Source organism: Felis catus, chromosome A1 (assembly GCF_018350175.1).
Source record: "Felis catus isolate Fca126 chromosome A1, F.catus_Fca126_mat1.0, whole genome shotgun sequence".
In the NCBI taxonomy this organism is placed as follows: Eukaryota; Metazoa; Chordata; class Mammalia; order Carnivora; family Felidae; genus Felis; species Felis catus.
Window position 1 is genome coordinate 8,930,452 of NC_058368.1, and position 22,776 is coordinate 8,953,227.

At 49.1% G+C, this 22,776-nt stretch overlaps 1 protein-coding gene across 3 annotated transcripts in view; it reads right to left on the reverse strand.

The window, feature by feature from the left end:
- SLC7A1 (solute carrier family 7 member 1) overlaps window positions 1-22,776 on the reverse strand; it is a 91,620-nt gene that overhangs the window by 10,477 nt on the left and 58,367 nt on the right. For all 3 annotated transcript variants that reach the window (XM_045047977.1, XM_023250398.2, XM_003980275.6), the window contains exons 3-8: window positions 15,448-15,831; window positions 11,789-11,947; window positions 9,562-9,736; window positions 3,669-3,790; window positions 2,761-2,983; window positions 1,850-1,989 (exon numbers count right to left, since the gene is read on the reverse strand). In XM_045047977.1, the coding sequence (XP_044903912.1) occupies window positions 1,850-1,989; window positions 2,761-2,983; window positions 3,669-3,790; window positions 9,562-9,736; window positions 11,789-11,947; window positions 15,448-15,817 (1,189 nt within the window). In that variant the 5' untranslated portion in view covers window positions 15,818-15,831. The remainder of the gene's footprint in view (window positions 1-1,849; window positions 1,990-2,760; window positions 2,984-3,668; window positions 3,791-9,561; window positions 9,737-11,788; window positions 11,948-15,447; window positions 15,832-22,776) is intronic.

Below are 22,776 nucleotides of genomic sequence, written 5' to 3' on the forward strand. Positions count from 1 at the left end.
AGTGCTCTGGGAGGACTCACAGGGGCTCCTAACCCAGACAGATGAGCATGGAAAGCAGTGTTACTTCCACAAACAATAGCATTAGCTTTACCATGACCCCCACTTAAAAAAAAAAATACAACATGCATGCTTATTTGAAAATCTTTTGTAATTTTTATGAGAGTATATATATCTCTATTTATGTGGGTATACATGTAAAGTTTCCCATTTAAAAAATAACTTGGATAGATCTACTTTGGAATATTTTCAAATATCACATGCAAACAACGCAAGTTAAAACATAAACACAAAGCCATGACTTTTCCAAATACTTCTCAAGCCCCCATAGATCACTCCGACTACAACAAATCTGAACTGGAGCTAAAAAGCAGGATCAAAGAGCAATGCTGGGCCTCATGGACAATGAGAATAGTACCCGACCGTGCACGCCACAGATGCCAGCGTTCCCACTCACACAGAAACTCAAGCCATACTTTTCCCATGTGGGGTGGTTTCCGAAAACCAAACACTTATTTCCCACCCCCGCCAAATGAAAAGAAGGAGCAAATCCCTGGTTTGGTGAACGCATGTGCTTTCCAGTCACTTTAAAGATTATAATTTGATCTCCCTTGATCAGCGCAGGAAGGAAATTAAAGGCCAGTCTTCAGTATAATCAAATTGCATGTAAATACTGAAAAAACATTTGCTATTTCCAATTCCTTAATCTCTTAAATATATTGGTCACATCCTGACGTACGCTGTCCCTTAACCTAACCACTGAGGTCACTGTCAAGACTGTACAATGACACAACAAATGTGTTAAATAATGAAACACCGGCTTTCTTTCATTATATAACATTAATCCACATGACTAAGCACACTTTGCTAAGGGCATAAATACTACTAACAACAATTCGTTCATGTAAGGTGGCCAAATGTCTTACCAATGGCTATATGGCAACTAAACGTGTCCTGCTATACCAAAAAGACCCACTGCGCCACTCACACCCTGGAAGGAGCCAGCCACTTTGGCAGAAAGACAAACCAGGAACCAAGAGCCAGATCTACTGGGTGTGGGTGTGCCTCCTCACTTCGCATCTCTGTGCAATGGGATAGTGCCTGCCCCATGGGGCTAGGAGGGGCCGTTATTAAAGGAGAAAATACAAAAAACCAACAGCATAGCGTATATGCACGTAAGTTTCCTTCGAGGCTCCCCTTTTCTTTATCAGGAGCCCCTGGAATATCACATCACTCCAAAGGTTCTGTGGGCACTGATTTCAGCTTCAAAACTGTCCTCTTGGTGAGGAACCTGATATTTGAGAAGATAACCTGATAACCTCCTCTGAGCCTCTGAGGCTGCAATATTTATAAACTCATACGGCAATTGACCCCAGCAACACCCTCAATATCTCCTGGCAAATAGCAGCACACTTCATAAGACACTGATACTAAGGGATTCTCATTTCCCCGAGAATTCCCAGGCGAAGATACCCGGACAATGCATTTCCAGGACTAAGAAAGTCACCTGGCTTATACCATGCACGAAGATGTCACCCCACCCAAGTCTACTCAGGGACATTCAGAAAAGGGGCAATGTGAACAGCTCTGAAGAAACAGTACGTGTTCCACGCCCTGCCCAATCAGAGGACAATAATAATAAAATAATTCAACTTTTTGAGAATTCCATCACATCCTCTGTACAACCGGCCTCCCCCTTAAGTCAAAAGGGCAGTTATCTGGCAGTAATCCAGGTTCCAACGGTGAAAACCAAACATGAAAAGGGCCAGTTCCAACTTCTCACAGACCAATGCAACTCAAGATATTTCCCTGAGGACTCAACAGTTAAAATACTGGCATGTGGAATTCTTACCAGCAATGGCACCTGAGGTCAACGTGGCGATTATTGGTGTTTTGGTCCTATCGTTGATTTTGGCCAAAAATTTAAACAGCAGTCCATCTTCAGCCATGGCATAGATAACTCGAGGCATGGGGAACATGGAACCTAAAAGACTAGACGGGAGGAAGAGGCAAAGCGCACCTGTGACACCAACTCATCGGGAAAAAAGGCACCATAACGTGACCACTATGTGGTTTGCCATGACGCACACCCCCGAGAGGGAGCCCTGAACTTCTCGCCAAGAGCTGCCACCCTCCAAACTAGGTGAAGTCCACGGCTACAAGACAAATTTCAATACATCAACCCCGGTAAAAGCACTTACTGTGGCTGTGAGTCAGTGAATGGCAAATGTCTAACATAAACGAGGGTAGGGTCTAGTCATAATTTTTATGAAAGGGAAATTCTGTATTCATTCCCACGATAACTCTAGCTCAAACAGAAAATAAAAGGACTGCTGCGTTCATGAGGATCTCTCTGTGGTTAATCAATATTTACCAAATATTCGCTATATATACAGGCTAATAGGAATTCCAGGGGCAAAATGTTTCTTATTAAAAGGCAATTCCCTTTCTCAAGGGAGCCTCTCCTCTATGGCCAAATTACGGTGTTCAAAGAGGTGGCCTGGTCCAGGGGCCAGAGCTGGGGACAGAAAGCCAGCCTTGCTGAGCAGATGATGTTAGAAAGTGGGCCCCCGACTCTCCAGAATGAAAGATCAATAACAGTTCGTGGTTTGGTTGATAACAACAAGGGGAGAAACCACATCATCAGGGTTGGGGTGCTGGTTCGACTTCAAGGGAAGAGAGTGATGTGAACAGCACCCCCCGTGCGTCGGGCCTCACACGGCCCGCTACAGCTTACCTTCCCAAGAGCTTCAGAGGCCTCACCTGGTAGAGAGAGCACAGAGGGAGCCGACAGCCACCGCATACTTGGCACCTTCCCAGCCCACGTGCTTGAAGGCATCGGGCAGGGGGCTGTCCTTGTCCAGGCAGAAGTACGGCATCATGAGTGTGAGGGCGGCAGACACCCCGAAGTAAGCAATAAAGCAAATCAGGAGGGAAGCGACAATCCCCACGGGGATGGCCTTCTGAGGGTTCTTGACTTCTTCACCTGGAAGCAGCAAGGAGTCAGGCCCAGGAGGGTGAGCCAGCGAGGGGCATCCCCACGAACCCAGAAGGCGCCTGAAGACTTTCAGTGTCCAGAGAGCCCGTGCCCCCCACGAACGACTACCCCGCAGTGCTCGGCCCAGTGGGAAACACGGTCTTTCGGGCTTCTGGGACCCACGGAGGGGGCTCTCCCAACACAGACCAGAAGACCCAGACGCCCAGGGATGGCGTTCTAGGCCTTTACTCTGTGGTTCAGCCAAGGAAAAGACTTGTTTTCTTTGGCAGAGAAAATTCAGGAGGCCTGATAGAGCCCAGCCTATTCAATCACAAGAAGAACAATGTTTTTAATGGCCTCATTTCTCCCGGATGATGCACAGATATGAAATCAGGCTGCAGCTACGGCTGTCATGATCCCATTCTGACGGCTGAACGGTTAGTCACGTTCATGATGCAGACTTTCCTGTCAGGCGCTGCCGCTTGGGGAAGTGATAAGGGGGGGGGGGGGGGGAGATTAGCAGGAAGCTACAAATCTACACATTACTCATGTGTGAAGGAGCTGCAGCCGGCACATGCCCGCAGGAAGGAAAACAGCAACTCGTGGGTCAAGTCAGTCCAGCCCATCTGACGAGAAAGGAGGACCCTCCGCCCGGGCTCCGGACGGCAGGCGGGCGGGCGGGCGGGCGGCGTACCTGTGGTGGCAATGCAGTCAAAGCCCACGAAGGCGTAGAAGCAGGTTGCTGCCCCGGACAGGACGCCAGAGAATCCGAAGGGCATGAATCCACCGTCACCAGGTTTCCCTACTTTCGTGTCACTGGAAGAAAAGAGCCAAAGACCATGGACACCCACTTCACGGTCCTGAAGAGAAGCCATTCCGGTCACCCCACCCGCCGCTGGGCAGGGGCGCTCCACACCCTTAGCGAATGATTCCCGAGACAGCTGTCACCCCACCGGTCACCCGGTGGGCCACGGGCCTCTGCTTTGTGAGGCCCAGCCACAGGCGCAGTCGCTAAGCCCTTTCCAGAAGCACCTTCTAAATGTCAGCTGTTCGGGGAGGGGGTAGGGACTATGAGGTGGGGGTGTCCAACGGGAAAGCGGGAAGAAACCAGTACGTGAGGCCTCTCCCCCAGGACACTCAAACGAACAACATATACTCTAGAACACAGAGCTGCCAACTGGGTGCAGGGCCCTCCACCCCAGGAACCAAATGTGTAAAGTTTCCCATATTTACCAGTAACTCAGGTCTCAAAAGCAGCAGAGATACTGAGGTTAAAAAAAAAAAAAATGAACTGTGTTATTAGTCGACAAAAGCGCCTCCTAAGCCCCCACACGCACGTGGTAAGCAGGGATGCCTACGTGGGTGCAGACCAGCGCCTACACGGCTCGGGCACATGGGCGGGGCTCGGGACATATCTGCCAAGGTAACAAATACCCAGTCCAACACATGTTGTAAGTCCTTTAAGATTCAGAAAATAGTTCCAAGGAAGTGAAACGCGAGTCTCTAAATAGTGTGTCCAGGCCCAGAACAGCCGCACGGAGCCCGGGGCTGGCCATCACTCAAATCATTCTGGATGGCTCCTCCAGGCCCTGCCTGTCACCAAGTGATTCTAAGCCTCATACGCCCCGGTCCTCTGCCACCGCCTGAAAATCAGCAGGACTCCCAGCCCCCTTCATCAGCCATACGTTTAGCTGGCTGCCAGGCTGCAGGCTTTCTGTCACATGGTCACCTAATACAGAGTCCCAGAGGACAACTGTCCAGCTCTGCAGAGCGAGCTGCCCCAGACCACGTGACTTCCGAAGAGGAGCCATATAGAATATTCCAGTCCTACAGATGTTACAGTTGGGTTAGCAGATTGTTGGCCAAATTTGCTTTCAGCGGGATTTATCAACTAATAAAACAGACAGCCACTTTGGACCCAATATTTCCTAATAAAGACTGAGCCTGGTACGGATTCCTAGAGGGTTCCTGGTAACAGAACCTGCCACTGAGCCACTGGAAGTCAGAGCGTGAAGCCAGTCCTCAGTCTGGCACCTACTACCGTTCAGTAAGCAGCAACGTGAGGGAAACCCCAAGAAACACACAAGTGATAGACGCAGGAAAAACTGTTGCTGCCAGACTCAAAGGGAAGTTGTCAGTTTAAGCTAGGACTAAAATAAACCCACGACCGAAGTACAAGAACGGCAGCCCAGGACAAATCAGTCAGAAGCCACGGGACGCACCCACTGCATCCACACATCACAAAGAACATAGAATGCCTTGGTGGGCTGACGCCTATTATAAAAAATTTTAGGCCAAAGCCCAGAACAAAACCGCTGACAGCCAAATCCCTCAGGAGAGAGGGATGAGAAGATAAACGAGGGGCACTCACCATCAAGAGGGCTTCTGGGGGGCTCCTGGAAGACTCTTTCGACTTCCGAACATGGCTAGAACCTCAGGTCTTCGTCAAGACCCAGCTTCCCTGTAACTGTCACGACAGACAGACAGGTGTGGAAGGCCTCCAGATGCCTACCCGCCTCCGCGGAGCCCTCTAACATCAAGGGCTACGGAACAGCCTCGAATGAGAACAAATGAGCACCAGGACTGACGGGTTTGCTTTAACAACCGTGAGGCAGAGGCACCCACAAAGGTTTTAAGAATTCCATTTGAAGGGAAGAGGAAAGTGCAGGACATTACAAACATCGAACCCTGGAAAGAGGCCTCGCAGAAGAGGGATAGGGCCAGAACGTGCCTTTGTCACGCGAACAGGTGAAGAGGTGACCACCGAGCGCGGAGCTGGGGATGCCTAGCAGAGCACAAGAACGGCATCCTCCCTCCTCAGGACCGCAGCGGGGCAGGACTCCGATGGAAGGGGAGCGACACAGAAAGTCTGTCCCTGCATAAACTCCCGGGGCCACCAGCAAGAGTAACCAGGTTGCCACCGACTGTGTGTCCCCTCCAGCCGGGGCCCTTCTCGACTCACTGGCCACACGGGTGCTCGGACACCACGTGTCGACAACAAAGGACAAGGTCCTCGCGTACGAAAAGCCCTGCGGGATATGCTAGCAAGGGAAGCACGCGAGGTGCAGAATGTACCTCTCTTTATGTGAAAAGAGAGGGGAATATACATATAAATTACATATATGAGTTACAAAATAAATGTAAATGTATACTTACAATTGCTTGTATTTATACCAATAAAAGCTAGAAGCTTACACAAAAAATAGTAAAAATGATCACCTATGGCGGGGGGACAGTGAGGTAGATGAAGGAATGGGACAGAATTTCTCAGTATAAACCTTTTTATAACATCACGACATACGAACCACGTGAAACATTGTCTACTCAAAAAATTAAGTTCAACGTTTAAGAACAGTGTGGGGATCCCACTCTCGGTGGCAGCGTATCGCTGGGAAACCACCACAGAGCCCATTCTACTTTGCCTCGAACCAAAACATTTTGCAAAGGCTCTTTATATAGATCAATAATTAACCCATGATCTGCAGGCGGTGGTCGTGCCCGCTCGGCATCTGGCAACTTACACACGAAGAAATGGGGAGGCAGGATCGTGCCACCACGTGGCGAACGTCGCCTGGCGACAGAGCAGGCTGAAGCCAGATCTCAGATCGGTGTCCCCTCCCCTGCAGCCGGGGTGACCGGCTCCTGTGCATCCCACTCAACCGGTTACCCAGATGTTAGCAAATAACTGGCAGAGGAAGGAAGGAAGAAACATCCCTGAGCCTGGGGTGAGGACTTGAGAGGGAGCCTCCATGGGGGTGAGGGGGGTCCTCCCCCTGTGTGGCCTTTTCCCACGACGTCAGTGGAAAACATCCTTCACCAAGACTCAACTGCTGTTGCTTCCACCCACCAACCCTGACATAAAGTGCTGGTTGCCCCCAGAAGCCACACCCCCTTCTTCTCCACAGTCCTAAAACTGAATTATTCTAGCTAGACATGGGAACACCAGGAACAAAGACAACATGCTTCTCAGATTCTCCAGCTACAAGGTGTAGCCACTTGATGTAAGCAGGCCTGGTGTACACAAGTCCTGAGAAACATCAGGCAAGTGAGGTGGAGAGGGAGGCTGCTCTTCTACTTTTCCCATTTTCTTCCTGCTGGTGGGAGCCATCTTGGACCCTGGGGTGATCTTGGGAATGTGGGCCATGGACAAAGCCATCAGATGGAAGAACCACCAAAGCAATATGCTGGACTGCCTGCAGATGTTCACGTAAGAGAACTACGCCTTTATCTTGTGGAAGCCAATGTTATTTTGGGGTTTTCATCCCAACTGAAGACAGACCATCCAACCAAACCGTCTCAGTAGGTTTCTATGCAGTGCTGTATCTTTACACTTCCTACATCTGTTATCCATCTACCGGACTCTGGAGAAGAAAGCCAGAGGGAGCACGTGGCAAAGGCAGCAGGGAACCAGCCAGACTGTCGGATGACATTCCTATTTCAGACCAAGAGACAGACTCCAGGTTCACGGGGGCCTTTACAGCCAGTCACGGAGAGAGCTTCATAAAATCACAACCCGATGTGGTCAGAACTGCCACCAAAGCCACGCAGGCTGAAGCTCCGCCATGCTTAGTGGTTTGGTCGGGAAAAGCCCTATTGTTTCAGAGAGACAAGCAATTTCATGCAAGGCTACATGGCCATGGTCAGAAGTACAAATCTACGGCTGGTTGGGGGCGGGGGGGGGGGGGGAGCGGAGAAGCAGTTTAGAGGTTTTAATAAAATGAAAGAGCAAGCTACACCCGAGACCCGCAGCACTCTACTGCAGAGGCAGTGTTCCCGAGGCTGGGCCAGCACAGTTCATCACCACCAGGACACAAAGTGTGTGAGGACAACCAATGCTAATAAATACCATCAGCTGGCGCAAACCATCTCTTCGTAAACACAATAAAATTACATCTCGATCGACAACCAGGAAATAGGACCTGCCATCTATATTTAATTCCTGATCTGTAAATAGCAACCAGAAAGATAGTCCCCCACGTCTCAGAAATCTACTGTTACTTCCAAGCGTATTTGGAACTGGCTTCACTCCAGGCTGAGTTAATGAGCACCAATACATGTGGCATAAATGCGGCTCAGGAATGCTACATTAGAAATCCTCATTTCTCAGGGGTGCCCGGCGGGCTGAGTCAGTACAGCATGTGACTCTGGATCTTGGGGTCATGAGTTCAAGCCCCACACCGGGCAGAGAGCGCACTTAAAAAACAATTAAAAATACTCATATCTCTGTAATCGATTTGAACCATTAACCACATAGTATTTCATGCATTCAATTCAATAGTTTCCTGTAGTGAACTAGTCACGCATCAATGCCTGTCCAGTGACCGGACCACTGGAAGATATGACCCGGCCCTAACCGGAGACCAAGTTCCCCATGACCGCTCGGATCCCCAGCATGGGACCTCATTTCTCTGCCTCCCTTGCAGCTAGATGTGGCCACCTACTGGATTCCCACCAGTGGAATGTTGGTAGAGGGGACACGTATCTTCCGGATCTGCCCTTGAGAGCCCTGGGCATGCTCTCTTTCACCCCCTTCCTCCTCTGGGACAGCTGGAGCTTGCCTGTGCCCACAGCCCAGGTCTGACCATGCAGAAGAGGACAACATCCTAGGGCATGACGGAACAATCAGGTCAACGACCAGGGTTCCTGAAAGCCTGTGTGCAGACAGGATGGCTAGTCAACCTGGTGTGCTCATGTCAGGATCTGAGACATCCTTTTAAAGCCACTGCATTTCAAGAGGGTCTCCTTATCAGAGCAGTTTAACCTTTTGTCATAATTAAAGTAGAATCACAGACAAAACCTCACTCCCCCCTTGTCCATCCTAGAACCCTAAGATTTACCTGAAAAATCTGACAAAAAAAGATCAAAAAGAGAACATTCTAATTGGCTGGCTTTTCTTTCCTAGGTAATCTGAGTTTGCTGACGAGGCTTCACTGAGGGCCCTGACAGAGCACAGGTCCGAGAGCAGGCCTGTCACCTGCCTCCCATCCCGGGCATCTTGAGTCAGAGACTATAAGGGAGATGGGGCCACTGGCTTTCAGGGCTGGTGTACCCCAAGTCGCAGGTGGGAGAAAGAGACCATTATAATCACATTTCAACACTTTAGTCATTCTGAAAACCTCTGATAAAAGCCTGTGATAAAAGTTTCACATATTTCTTCCCTCTGCATTATTAATAGGAAGACATTTCAGGGTCAAGTGACATCACCATGGTTTTGCAGAGAAAATCTTCTCTGAATGTAAAACTTAGAGGTTGGTCATGAAACAGAACGTGAGGAAAAACAGATAACTTACGGAGTCTGACAAAGATCCCCAACTATGTGTAATTTTAGAATTAGAATGAAATTTGTTTTCCTGAATAGCCTCATCATACAATGTTCTGTCGAGTTCAGAGAAATGAAACCTAACACAAATGTCAAACAAATAAAACACTCTCAACTATTTTACTGCAAAAAAAAAATTAATTCAAATTCAAATTATATTTGTTGAAAAGGCATATACTGTTCTAGCCGATTACATGCCCCCAATGCATGTGTGTATTGTTAAGTACGAATCAGTTGTCACATGCTGAGAGGAAGACGAACAACTCACTTGTTCAGGCAGAGATGATGGGATGTGTTCTTGAAATCTTCCTCCGTGAGCTGCCAGTTTTTAATCGATCCTTTCACGAATCCTGACACCATTATGAAGCCCAAGACCAGAACGTTGATACAAGTGAATATTTTGTTGACCATGGCTGACTCCTTCACACCGAGAGTTAAAAGTCCTGAAAAACCGCACAAACAAGAACATTTTGCCTGAGGGTGTTAACTTTGGGCCAGGCAAGTCCTTCCTGGGACAGGAACAGGGATCGGACGAGAAGGTGACTTATAAGAAGAATCCAAGTGGCACCAAACCTCCCAAGATTTCTGTGAGCCTCTGGGAATGGGGCTGAGTCAGTAATCTTTCTGGAGGTAGGTATCAAAATAACCAAAGTCCGTGGGTGGTTCATAAAGCTGTCGAAGTTGGCCTTCCAGGTCAACTCCCCTCTGGAGTTGAGGATGTCACCCAGGGGGCACCAAAGGACTGCAGAGATGGGGAGCACCACGGCCAACCACCCTGGGGAGCAAGCCCCCCACCCGGGGAAGAAGAGAAGGCCTCTCCTGGCACCCTCCACCCCTCACTAATGTACTTTCCTGGGACTCCCCTCAGTGGGGCAGGATCTCTTTTCTCCAAGGAGGAGACACTTTGCTCAGTTTCTTGGTAGAATGAAGGGAGTTCTTCAGATGAGAAAATTATTCAGACTCACTTTGGAATGCTAGCAATGACAACTCTTGATGATTAGGGAACCACGGATCATGTGGTTCATCGTCAGACTCCGTGCATGTAAAACAATGTCTAAGCTAGACTAATTACAGCTCATAAACGCACATCGAAAAAAAAAGTAAGTGATAACAATACATAGGAACCGTATGACAACACTGTCTCTGAGGCTTATAGGCCACAGGATCACCTTGGGGTGAACGTGCCATTTGGGGACTTCTGTGGTTAAACTCCTGGCTAGCTAAGAAAAGCCTGGAAAGGCGTCCAGGTGACAGGTGACCACCACTTATGACTTGAGACTGTTGCCCTGCCACGTACACCTTTTACACTTAAAATATAAAATGCATCTCACAATAGATTGAATTCTGAAGTGAAGGCAATAGGAGGGAAGTGAGCAATTAATCAGAGCGAATACCTCATCGTGTTCTGCCCTGTTTTCTCTTTGGCGTCCCTCCCTCTCGTGTTTATGAAAATCTCACTAGTGCGAACTTGATTTCTGATACGTGTTTCTGCCAGCTGGACCAGAATACTGCTGAGACTGGCCTGTGCAGGATGATTTCAATTACATGGTGCGTAAAATAAGGCATGTTGTTTTTAAAACCCACCCAAGGGGCGCCTGGGTGGCTCGGTCGGTTGAGCGTCCGGCTTCGGCTCAGGTCGTGATCTCACGGTCCGTGAGTTCGAGCCCCGCGTCGGGCTCTGTGCTGACCGCTCAGAGCCTGGAGCCTGTTTCAGATTCTGTGTCTCCCTCTCTCTCTGCCCCTCCCCTGTTCATGCTCTGTCTCTCTCTGTCTCAAAAATAAATAAACATTAAAAAAAAATGAATAAAAAAAATAATAAAACCCATCCAAGATTTTCTAACCTCAAAGGGGAATTTATCTGCATTTAGTCTAATGCTTACACCGTAAATGCCACATAGAACAAAACTCCCATCCCCAAGGCTGAGACACAGACAAACATCACTAAGGACAAGCTGCCATCCACTGCGTTCAAGCAATATTTGGAATTTTAAAATTCTGGACCCAAAATTCTGTCAGGAGACTTACCTATTTAAAGGGCGTTTTGACAGCTGTTAGGTGTGAAACCATCTAAGACTTCTCCAACACCCAAGGCACACAGTGGTGCTCCAGACCGACCTCACCCCCTACATCTTCCGGGCTGAAGAATGCCACTTTCCTTTCCAAATGCTCATCCACCGAATCAAGGGAATTTGCACTCCTGGGTCACTTGTACAAAAAGCTTGCGGCCCTCACAAAATCCTACTCCACAAACCACTACACAAACACCCGAGACTCCCCTTTAATTAAATGACATGTGGCCTTGACAGCTATTAAAGTACCTTGTGTGTACCAGAAGCCATTAAGACAAAAAAGATGTCTGTATTCGTTATAGAAAGAAAAACAGAAAGTGAGGGAAAAGCAGAAAGAGAAAGGGAAGAAACAGACCTAATGGGAGCCTGTCTTACCCCTCAGGCCCCTCACTGCAACCTGACGTGTGTGTGACTGTGGAGCTTTACCTGTTAAGATAAGAATTATGATCACAGCGAATATGTCTGGGTTTTCGGCCAGCACTCCGGGGGCATTCAGAGCCATGTGCATCCGTGAGAACTCCCCGATGGGTTTGCCAATCAGCTCGTCAAACGTCGCACTCCAGGCCCTCGCCACGCTTGAAGTACCTGCCACGAAACACAGGTACCAGAGGAAACTGAAGAAGAACCATTAACAGTATTTGTCATCGAGCTCAGCTCCGCCTCCGTGCGGGGGGGGGTCACAGATGACGCGCTGGAACTTGGCGGTGGCAGCCGGACCCCGGTCTGTGCTAGCTCGGAAAAGAGACTCGATTAGTGTCTGCAGTGAAGTGAGAAGAAAGGGCAGGTTTCACGGGCCTGGAAAGAAACACGACTTCCCATCACAACCCAATGTGAGCACGTATACTGTGTCCCAAATCTACGACTAACTAACGTTTTACAAAACAGCGTTATGACCCTTATCGCCTGAGACATGCTCTGATAGTATGTATTCAACTCTACATACTTTATTTTGTTACTGAAAGAAATACTGGTGGCAAACCATAGCATCGATTGTGAGATCCACTCACGGGGTGCGGTCGGCAGCCGGGGACACCTGGCTCAGGAAGCTCCTTTTCCAAGACCCTGGGACAACAGAGCTGATGGTCCCCGTCCACAGGTGAACGCTGTTCTCCCCGCAGGAGGGGGCCGACGAGACCCACCCAGGCTGACCCTCACGCTCAGCGACAAAGTCACCGGCTCACCCCGGAGCGGGCGTCAACCCGCCTCTGCCACTTGTGTGCCCAGACTGGACTCGCACCGCCTGACTCGGGGGCCACGGGTCCCCAGGTGTCTGACCACAGACAACGCCAGCTCCACGCCCCCGCCGTGAAGAACACAATCAGATGCGGCCCCACAAATGCCGACGACTGTTGACTGCACTCTCCTCCTATCAACCTGAGTAAAGTCACTGCTTTTCCAGGAAATGTCACTAAAATTCCAGTACTCACATAGAGGATTTTCCTTTGTTTCCAAAGGGGGCCTTATTGGTGACTGTGGTCTGGATCATCCAGAGGATTTGGCCAAAGGGAACTACAGAGATGCGATGTTGTTATTTGCTATCTTGCCGAGTATTTTTCCATCGACTCAAAAATTTAACCATGTTTCTTCATCCTCAGCATCTAGCCTATTATGACTTCTGTCCATCAAGGCCACAGCCCCAGTGAAGAAAACTGGTCTCCCCACCACCTCCCCGACAGAGGCCAGCTCTCTGCTGATCAGACTCTGAAGCCTGCTATGCAGGGTGAGGGGTTGCCCAGCCTTCCTTCCTGGCCTACCCCACTCCCTATCTCTGAAACATGGCTAAAAAAAAAAAAAAGAGAAAGACACACACACACACACACACACACACACACACACACACACATTTGCTAGGAAAAACTGCCCTTCCCTAAAAGCTAAAGCTGAGAATCACCCACAAGGACGCATTCATGAGTCAGTCCCCTACAAGCAAACAGCACTCTGGCAAATAATCTTTCATTTGTCAGTGTGGAAGCCGTGGACAATTCATGCCTGTGGTTTTGCGTTAGGACCAGGTAAATCCTCTGGGAGCACAACAGCCCATTTCAGACAGCTATGTTCCCATACAGAGACTTGAGCTTGTACGAGCATTTGCGGTTGTAAGTTTTGCTGTTGTACTGAAGAAAAAAAAAAAAAACCCACATTATTAGGAATTTGATTTTTGAACTTAGAAGTGTGAGCTATTGTGGCTGTCGTTAGGTACCACAGTCACTGAAAAGAAAGGGAAGGTGCTGCTCAGAGAGCCTGGTGGGAGCCCTCTGCCAGCTGGCCTGGGCAAGTGGCAGTGGGGCCCGAGGCCAGCACCCAGAGGGCAGCACACGGCCCCCTGCAACATTCCCAGTGTGGGGGACGCAGGAGCGAGCCAGGACCCGCTCACCACATCCTCCTGTGTTTTGATGATATTACAGAAAGCTTGCTGAAATAGAAGTGGAATGTTTAGTGGCTATTTATATTTCTACTTTTAGGAACTGGCCATTCATATCCTTTGGTTATTCTTATATTCAGGTGTTTGTCTCTTTTAAGTTGATATGTTCAACTCTGGTTGTATTCAAAATACAAACAACATAAAGAGAAACACCTTCTCACCTACCAAATTGAGAAGACTTTATATTTTTAGTGTCTTTGTTGGTTTCTTGTTTCTAATGTCAGTGCCCAGAGTCAGCAAGTACGTGAGGAAAGGGGCCCCTGGCCATCTGGAGGATCACAGATAACACGGGCCTTAAAAATATATAAGCCTAAGGGGCGCATGGGTGGCTCAGTTGATTAAGCGCCAGCCTTTGGCTCAGGTCACGATCTTAGGATTTGTGAGTTTGAGCCCTACATTGGGCTCTCTGAGCAGAGCCCTCTTCTGATCCTCTGTCCCCCTCTCTCTCTGCGCCTGACCCACTTACACTCTCTCTCTCTTTAAATAAATTAACTTAAAGGAAAAAAAGAACGGCTGACATGCTCAACACCAAAAAAACATACACAGGCCTGGGGCACCTGGGTGGCTCAGTCAGTTGAGTCAGCTCAGGTCATGATCTCATGGTTTCTGGGTTCAAGCCCTGTGTCGGGATCTGCCCTGGTAGCACAGAGCTTGCTTGGGATTCTCTCTCTCCGTCTTTCTCTGTCCCTCCCCTCCTTGTGTTCTCTTTCTCAAAATAAATAAATAAACATTTTTTTAAAAATATGCAGCCCACTGACCTAGACATTCTGCTTCTTAGGACCATTTTAAAAGAAAAAGAAATCATGTCTATGCCCGAAGACATTAAGTGATTAACTGTTTACAACAATAATAACACAACTGGAAACAATCTAAATACCCTACAAAGACATCTAAAAAATTATGCTATATAGAGAAAACTATATAAGGATATACACTCATTTGGAATAATACTGCAGAAAAATCCTTAATACTGTAAGAAATGCTTACTATACATTGCTTTATCAGTCAAGAGATATACTGGACAAAAAAAATACATTTCTGTGTATAAAAATATTAACAACAGCTAGATCCCTAAACTCTTATGAACAGAGATTGCCTTATTCCTCCCTTGGGTCCCTAATGTCTAGCATAATGTCTGGCACAGGGGATGGACTCAATGAATATTTGTTGAAAGAATGAATGAATAAGAATTAATTTCTCTGGGTTGTTACACTGGGCAATGTCTACCTTCTGCATTGCGCTTTTCTGTATTTCCCAAGTTTTCTCTATCAGTGGTATGTTTATGCTAGTAATTGCAATCAAAAATACTAAAAGGGACTACGCTCTTTTCAGTAACAACAGCTTCCCGTTGATTCTACATCTCTTGTGTTAACAGGACTGACCTCCTGGTTGGTCTGGCTTATCGTCACTAACAGTCCGATGCGCCTGATAGTTAAAAACACGGGCACAGACCAGAAAGAGCAGCGATACCCAAAGGCTGCCCCCTCCTTTCATAAAAGGGAAAGGGAACACGTACAACAACAACAGTCAAGGGAGGATGCTACACTCCTCGAGAGGAGTTAGACTCAGTCCATTTGGGGAGCAAAGCAGAGTATGGCCCGCCGTTTGGAGGTAAAAACAGCAGAGGGGTAAGGGAGCGGGCTCCAGGCCTCCTGGGACGTACCAATGATGTAGGAGAGGATTAAGTTCCAACCGGTGATGAAGGCCCAGAGCTCCCCGACGGTGACGTAGCTGTAGAGGTAGGCCGAGCCCGTCTTGGGGACCCGAGCCCCAAACTCTCCATAGCAGAGGCCGGCCAGCACTGAGGCCAGCGCTGCGATCAGGAAGGAGATGACGATGGCAGGGCCCGCGTCCTCACGGGCCACAGCTCCGGCCAGGACATACACGCCGGCACCCAGCGTGCTGCCCACCCCGAGCGCCACCAGGTCAAAAGTGTTTAGGCAGCGAGAGAGCCGGCTCTCTTCCCGGCTGCAGTCCACAACCTTCCGGCGCAGCATCTGGTGGCCAATGCCGAGCAGAACTTTGCACCCCATCGTGCTGACCAAATCTGCGGGAGAAAGAGAATGGAAGCGCTCGTTACTGCCTTTCATTCCACCCCTTAACCTCATCTTATCACAACACAGACGGCCACCATGTCCTTCACTCTCCTTTACTGCTAAAATGTTGTAAATCTCAGAATTCCACAGCTGGCTGTCAGAACATCCGTCGGCAACTTGGCCCAGTCTCAGGCTTACCCAGCATGGATAGAAATGCCCCGGAGGCCAGTCTACCCAGCTGCCTGGACTTTGAGGTCTCTGAGCTTCCACATTTACTTCAGTTCTCAATTGAGAGCCTTCTATGGACAGAAATTACACGGTATGAGAAACACAAATTAATGGCATTGTTCTTTTCCTCACTAATCACACAATGCACCATGAAAAAGAAGATATTATTCCAAGTGGAATGCTACGGAAGGCAACCCCATCCAAACCCAGAGGCCTTGCATAGCAATGACGATGCCTTTTCAGACCTTCCTGAGATCCCGAGGGCAAGAACCAAGCTGCTTCCACTTTTAAGTTGACACAGAGCTAGGTACAGAGCAGAATAAATTGTTGAATTGTTACAAGTTAGGGTTTTTTTGTAACTGCTACCACTCCAAGAAGCCCTTTTCTTCTGGGCCAAAATATTAGCCAAATGTGCTACCTGATAAGCTTCTGAGCACAAATCAAGAGAGGGCACGTGTTCACCAATGGCTTATGTCCCCCAACCTATTTCACCCAGAACAAGCCCAGTGTGGGGCCCCAGGATGAGTGCACATCATGGACAGCATCCCAGGCCAGCATTCCAATCCTTCTCCTATAACGCACAGGCCAATTCTGCCTGGGCAGCTCATCCCAAGGGGATGAAGAGGGCCAGCAGGCACTTGGCCAGGATATTAGCGCCCACCCTCAAACACATGGAACGTAACCCCCTAGACTTAAGGGGATTGCCCACATGACTTCCCTCCATAGAAGGCAGTCTGGAAAGGGCAGAAAAGAGTGGAGAAACCTAACCAACACTACCTTGGTCAGGGGGCCATGGTCAACAATGATAAACATTTGATTAGGTGATGTGACGGGAAGGGCACTTGATCTCTCTGATCTTTCTCCCCAAACCCATCACCCCAATCTAATCATGAGAATAATATCAGAACGATGACAGATACGTTCTATAAAACACCTGACCAGTGTTCCTCGTAACTGTCAGGTCCTTAAGAACAAGGGAAGGTCAAGAAACTGTCACAGCCAAGAGGAGCCCTAAGGGAGACATGACAACTAAATGTAATGTGGGATCCTGAAGTAGAAAAAGGGTAAGGGGAAAACTAAGGAAATCTAAATAAAGTACAAGTATCAATATTGGGTCATTAGTTATAACTGATCATCCACATGAAGGTAAGGTGCTAACAACAGAGGAAACAAACAGAGGTGTGGAGTATATGGGAACTCTTTTTTCTACACTCACAATTTTTCTATAAATCTAAAACTGTTCTAAACTGAAGAGTTTATTTTTAAAAAACACCATGTGCCGAGAGAAGCTATCATCATGACGTTTAGCTACTGAGGTACAAAAAAAATATCACTGCTTTTTCATCTTTATTATCAATTGGCGTTTACTGACCCAACCTTGCTACAATTAAGTCACCAGAAAACAAAATAACCTAAACAGAAAACGGCAGACCTGGCAAAGTCCACACCTAACCACCTAGAAGACCTGACCTGCTCACCCACACCCTGTGACCTCAGCCTCCGGATGCAGTTTGGTCTGGCACCCTCCCGGCCCCAGCCAGGACCCTCTGTGTCGTCACACAGGAACAGGGGTGGGCCTCTCCATACTTCATCTGACCGACCAAGAGTAAAAAAAAAAAAAATGTTGATCTCAGGACTCAGGAAGTTTTCAGGTAGGATGAGGAGTAACAGTCATGTGTTCTGATCCCCTTGTTCTAAAGATGAAGAAAAATGACTCAGAGAGCCAAGGGTCAAACAGGGTCATGGCGCTGGGAAGGCACAGTGGCCCAAGTGCTCATCTAGGGCTCCAGCATTCCAGGTGGGAAGGAAATGACATCACTGTGCAGTGAGGTGGGGAGGATGTGGGGAGGAAATGAGGAAAGACAACATTATTTGTGGAGCCACAGTAGGGCAGGAAGACCCCAGACACCAGGGTGTGACAGGAGCTGAAAAGGGCAGGGGCTGCGAACAAGGGAAGAGCAGGCACAGAGACCGGTGGCTCACCAGTCTGTTTCAGGCCACATGCTGCTTCCGAGGTGCCTCTGGACAGCAGCGAGCGATACCCGGGCAAGACAGGTTTCCCAGACAGTCAAGATGAGGCCCTCAGTGACCTCAGGTCCTGGAGAAGGCCCCAGCTCTGCCGAGAGAGCCCAGGGCGTGATTCCTCCCGACCCACCTTTTCTTTTCCTCCTTACAGGATTTAGCTGGATTTACTCAACTCGGTTTGTAAATCACAACAAAGCTTTTAGGAAACAATTGCTCGGAAAATGAGCTAAAGATGCACCATTTCAACACCACCGCTGGCAGAAAAAGCAGCGCTTGGGGCTGTGCAGAATGCCTGTAAAATAACTTCTCGCCATCATTTTTGGCAGGGCGGGGAGTCTGTGAAGTAGACAGGAATCTCAAAGGGAAGCGGAGTGTGAAAGGTCCTGGACTGTTGTGCACTTGCGTGGTTTTCAAGCTGATCGGTAAATGCCACTGACATGTAGAGAGCGCCTCCCTGCTCCCCACCCTCTCCTAGATGTAGTCTGGTTAGTAATAAGTAGATTCTCTCCCCCAAACAATAAAAGCCAGTGCGAGGCAAAGACGTACTTAATTAAACAGCATCCTCTTTCCTCGGCCTCGCAAAGCAACCCGGGGGCCCAGAGGGCTATGACGAGCCTGCCTTCCCCTGAAGGACAGACACATCTGTCTCCGCAATTTACACTCCGTTCTCCGAAGCTTGTTGTCTGGAGCAGAAGGAAAGGCTGCTGGAGCCCAGACACAAGCCAGGAGCACACCGTGCACCTCCTTAGGACGGAAGGCGAACGAGAGCCCAGGGATCACCTCAGGCCGACGTGACCCACCAAGACGTGCGGAGCTGCGCCCGGGGCCCTGTGTGCCAGCACTGGGGGGCTGGGGGGGGGGGGCGCGCCCGCCAGCCAAACACCCGCTCCAAGAACTCACTTCCTAATGCTGGGAGCTCAGCACCGTCTTCAAAACAAAGGGGGCAGGTTACTGCACACAGAAATTTAGACACAGACATTGGTTTTCAAACATAATGTGGAAAGAGAACTCTGTTGAGAGTACAAAACGTGACCAGACAGACGCAGTTCTTTTCTTTTAAACAGGCACGCAGTGGCTCTTTTCTCTGGGGACAGTCCTCAGCCGTTCCTCGCCCCCAGCAGTCCTGGGGAAAGTGGTCTGTGAACCACTGCATGGGGAGCACAGCGTGGACCCTGACAGGACACCAACCTCCCGCTATTTTTACCTTGGTTACTTTGCTTTGCTTTTCTTCTTTTTCAGTCTTTGTTACTGAAGGACAGTTGACACGCAATGTTCTATCAGGACCTTGGTTATCACTGGAAGTACTTACTGCTTGGTTATCTGGGGAAAGGGTAGTAAGCTCAGGGAAGACACTGGAATAAAAATGCAGTCAAATGCTGCTGGGGGGCCCAGAGTTGATAGCCCAGGGAAGGAAGGGTCTCCGGTTAGTTTCTACTTTCCAGGGTCGCTGAAAATGAGATACCCACCATGTCCCGGGTTTATTTTTAAGAAATATCCTCCCTATCTCCTTAGAAGTAGCATAACATTACATTCTCCAAGTGGCATCATCTGTCAGGATTTTGTACACATTATGCCACCACTTACGTTCGTGCTGAGACCCGAAAGCTCGCCATCCAACCAACAGTGAGATTAAATAATACTTATCTGTACAAAACGAATCTAGCCATTCAACTCCCTGCAATGGGGGTTGTCATGGCCTTCCTGCTGTGGGGGCTTAGACAGAAAGTTGCCACAGTGTTTGGAAAGCATTACCTGAAAATTAGGCTATCCTTTCTTGCGGGGAGGAATCTGCACAATGGTCAACACCTACGCTTTTATTTGAGGTTTTGACAGAAATCTTGCAACAGCGAGAGTCTCAGATCTGTCTTACCCCCTGCTCACTTGTTACTAAAGGGCACTTACCTCAGGTGGTATATCCCCTAATAAAAGTAAAGAAAATGTCTCTTTCCCATGGAAATTCTCACTCCAAGTTGTATTCTAGTAATCACTGTGTAGCAATAGGAGTAAAATGATCCAGTGGGTCAGGATTGTGGACATAAACACTGTTTTGAAGAGGTCCGATAAAGGTGGGCAGATGGGAATGTATGCCTTTTTTCAGTGTCAAACTTAATTAAGGCTTGAGGCAAGGAGGGAAGGGATAAGATATAGGCCTTTATACTAAGTTCGTATACGCCGTCCTTTGAAGAAAATCTTAGCACTGAAATCTTTACTAGGTTAATGCTTTCACTGCCCCTTTGCAGTGGTCTTCAGAATGGCCCGGGCCCCAGATGATCTGCTCCCCCCCCCCCCCCCCCGCCAGGGGGAGCCATCCAGAGTGAAATCCATGTGAAATCTACCACTCCCACACCACCTACACACACTGGGGTCTGCCTCCATAGCAGGCTAGAGGCAGCAGGTCCTTGCCAGGTGCTGGCCTTGTGGGGCACCACTAACGGGTGGGCACACAGAGCCCATTAAGTGGCTTCAGCTTCCCTAAAGCGTGAGCAGCTGGCCCATCACGCGGCAGGGGGTGTGGCTGCCCCAAGGCACCTGGAGGGCCACAGAGGGCCTGCAAGTCCAACATGGAAGGGAACGGACTGCTCACAACCATGACCTGCAACCAGGCAGCAGAAGAGGTCCAAGAAAAGAGCGTTCTAGGACGCGGGCTGTGGTGGGAGAAGACGAGACTCCCAGGGAGGAAAACAACCTGCTTTGGAGGAAGTACTCTTGCTCTCAACGTCGGATCCACATCCCCCAGACGTTAGGAGACCCAGAAACAAGAAGTTAAATTAAAGCAAAACAAAACAAAACAAAACAAAACAAAACAAAACAAAACAAAACAAAATCAGAGTGTAAACAGGACCAGCAGACCACTAAGGATGGAGATGTGAAAAAGCACGCATGAAGCCATGAAAGGAGGTGCAAATGACAGAACCGAACCGGAAGTATGGGGCCGGGTGGGGGGTCAAGAGCGATGCAGCAAGCAGGCGATGGTCAGGGTTTGCCCTAGGGGCTGACTCACAACCACGCGTCCTCCTGGGGGAAGTGGGAGTCCATCAGCCTGCGGTGAGAGATGACGTCAGAACCTGGACTCTTCCAAAGCCCCCAGGCAAACAAGGGACATGCTGGGGATCTAACTAAATTCCGCCAAAGATCACTGATCTCACACTGTTTTGATGCCCTGTGCTCGACCCAGTCAGGGTTTATGGAAATGCAGAAAGCCATAGTCCTACCCCAGGAAGCAGAGTGTGGGGGGCGGGAAGAAATGAGCACACACGATGGCTCGAGGAGCTGGGCCCACAGGGTGACGGGACTCCAGAGGAGGTAGGAATGTACCTCAAAGGCCACTTCAGGTTTCCCCTGCTATCCGTTCCTATGGAATCTTTCGTAAGTGAAATGGGTTAAAGCAAAGAAACAATAACCATTAATCTTTACGGAAAAATTTTTGAGCATTCCCAGACCCAAAAGAATCACCTCTGTTAGGCTTTTCTGACACCCTAGCTAGGACACATCTTGCTAACGGATGCACAAAGTAGATCGAGATAAAGCAGAGATGCTCACAGACACAGTTCAGAGCTCTGGTGAGGCTTGATACAGGGGACAATTCCTGGGGAAAAAGCGTGGCTCTGGGCACTCTGGATCTGAGCAGCCTCTGTAACAGGTCGCTGCAAAACAAATGCTGAATGCTGTTCTGGCTTTTTGCCTTCTTTCGTATAAGCAAAAATCTTCCGATTACTTACGGTTAACAAAAACCAGGTATGTCCTCGTAACGGCGAAGCATATGCACAATGCAAACCTTCAAAGAGTGTGGGACACCTGTGCTTTCACGGGAAAAGAGGTGTGGTCTCCTCAAGCAAGGACAGAGGCATAAAGTCCACAGGTCCACCTACGAGTGTGCTTGCTTCCATCAGAAGCTCAGTCAGAAAGATGCTTTATGCTTTTCTATCACAACCCACAGCTAATGTGGCTTCTCACCGGCACGGGCGGGCACAAGATCCAAGGTGATCGCCGAACCTCACGGTGCCCAACAGTCCTCCAGACCTTGGTGACTTTAACACCTTGGCCATCTCAGAAAAAGCCCCAGCAGCCCTGCCGCCCATGGCCTACCTCCTTCTACTGATGCAACAGGGCTAAATGCAGAAAGCTGCCAGAGGCCCCGTCAACAGCAACGTACACAGCCCGACACACGGCCATAAGCTCTAAGTTTGCGGAGCGGAGCTGCTGGACAGAGGGGTGGCGGGGGGGCAGGAAGGCAGAGGTTCTGCCTCGGGCAACAGGGGGACAGGCCCAGGAGGAGGAGGCCACGGGACCCCGCTCAGGTGCACGCCGATCCGGGCAGGACAGCTTCCAGGCACAAGGCGGGAGGCAGCCAGGGAACAGCACACTACTCAAGGAGCTTCCAGTGCAGAAACGGCAAAGAACAAGGCAAACGAGGACGGAGAGACTGACCGTGAGCACAGCACCAGCCTCACAGCCCGCCAGGAAGCACTAAGGAGCGGGGCACCTGGCTCCACGGTGGCCATAAGTGGTGTCACCACCCCACGAGCTCGCACCTCGCAGAGGACCAAGCAGATAACCCCTGGGGCTGAGAATGGACAATGCTGTTAATCAAAGAACTAAAACAAGATCTGTCAAGTACAAATCTGTTGCCGAAATGGTGTGCAGGCAGAGAAGTGTTTTCGATAGCTTTAATGTCCTGGGAAAACATCAAGCAAACAAGTATA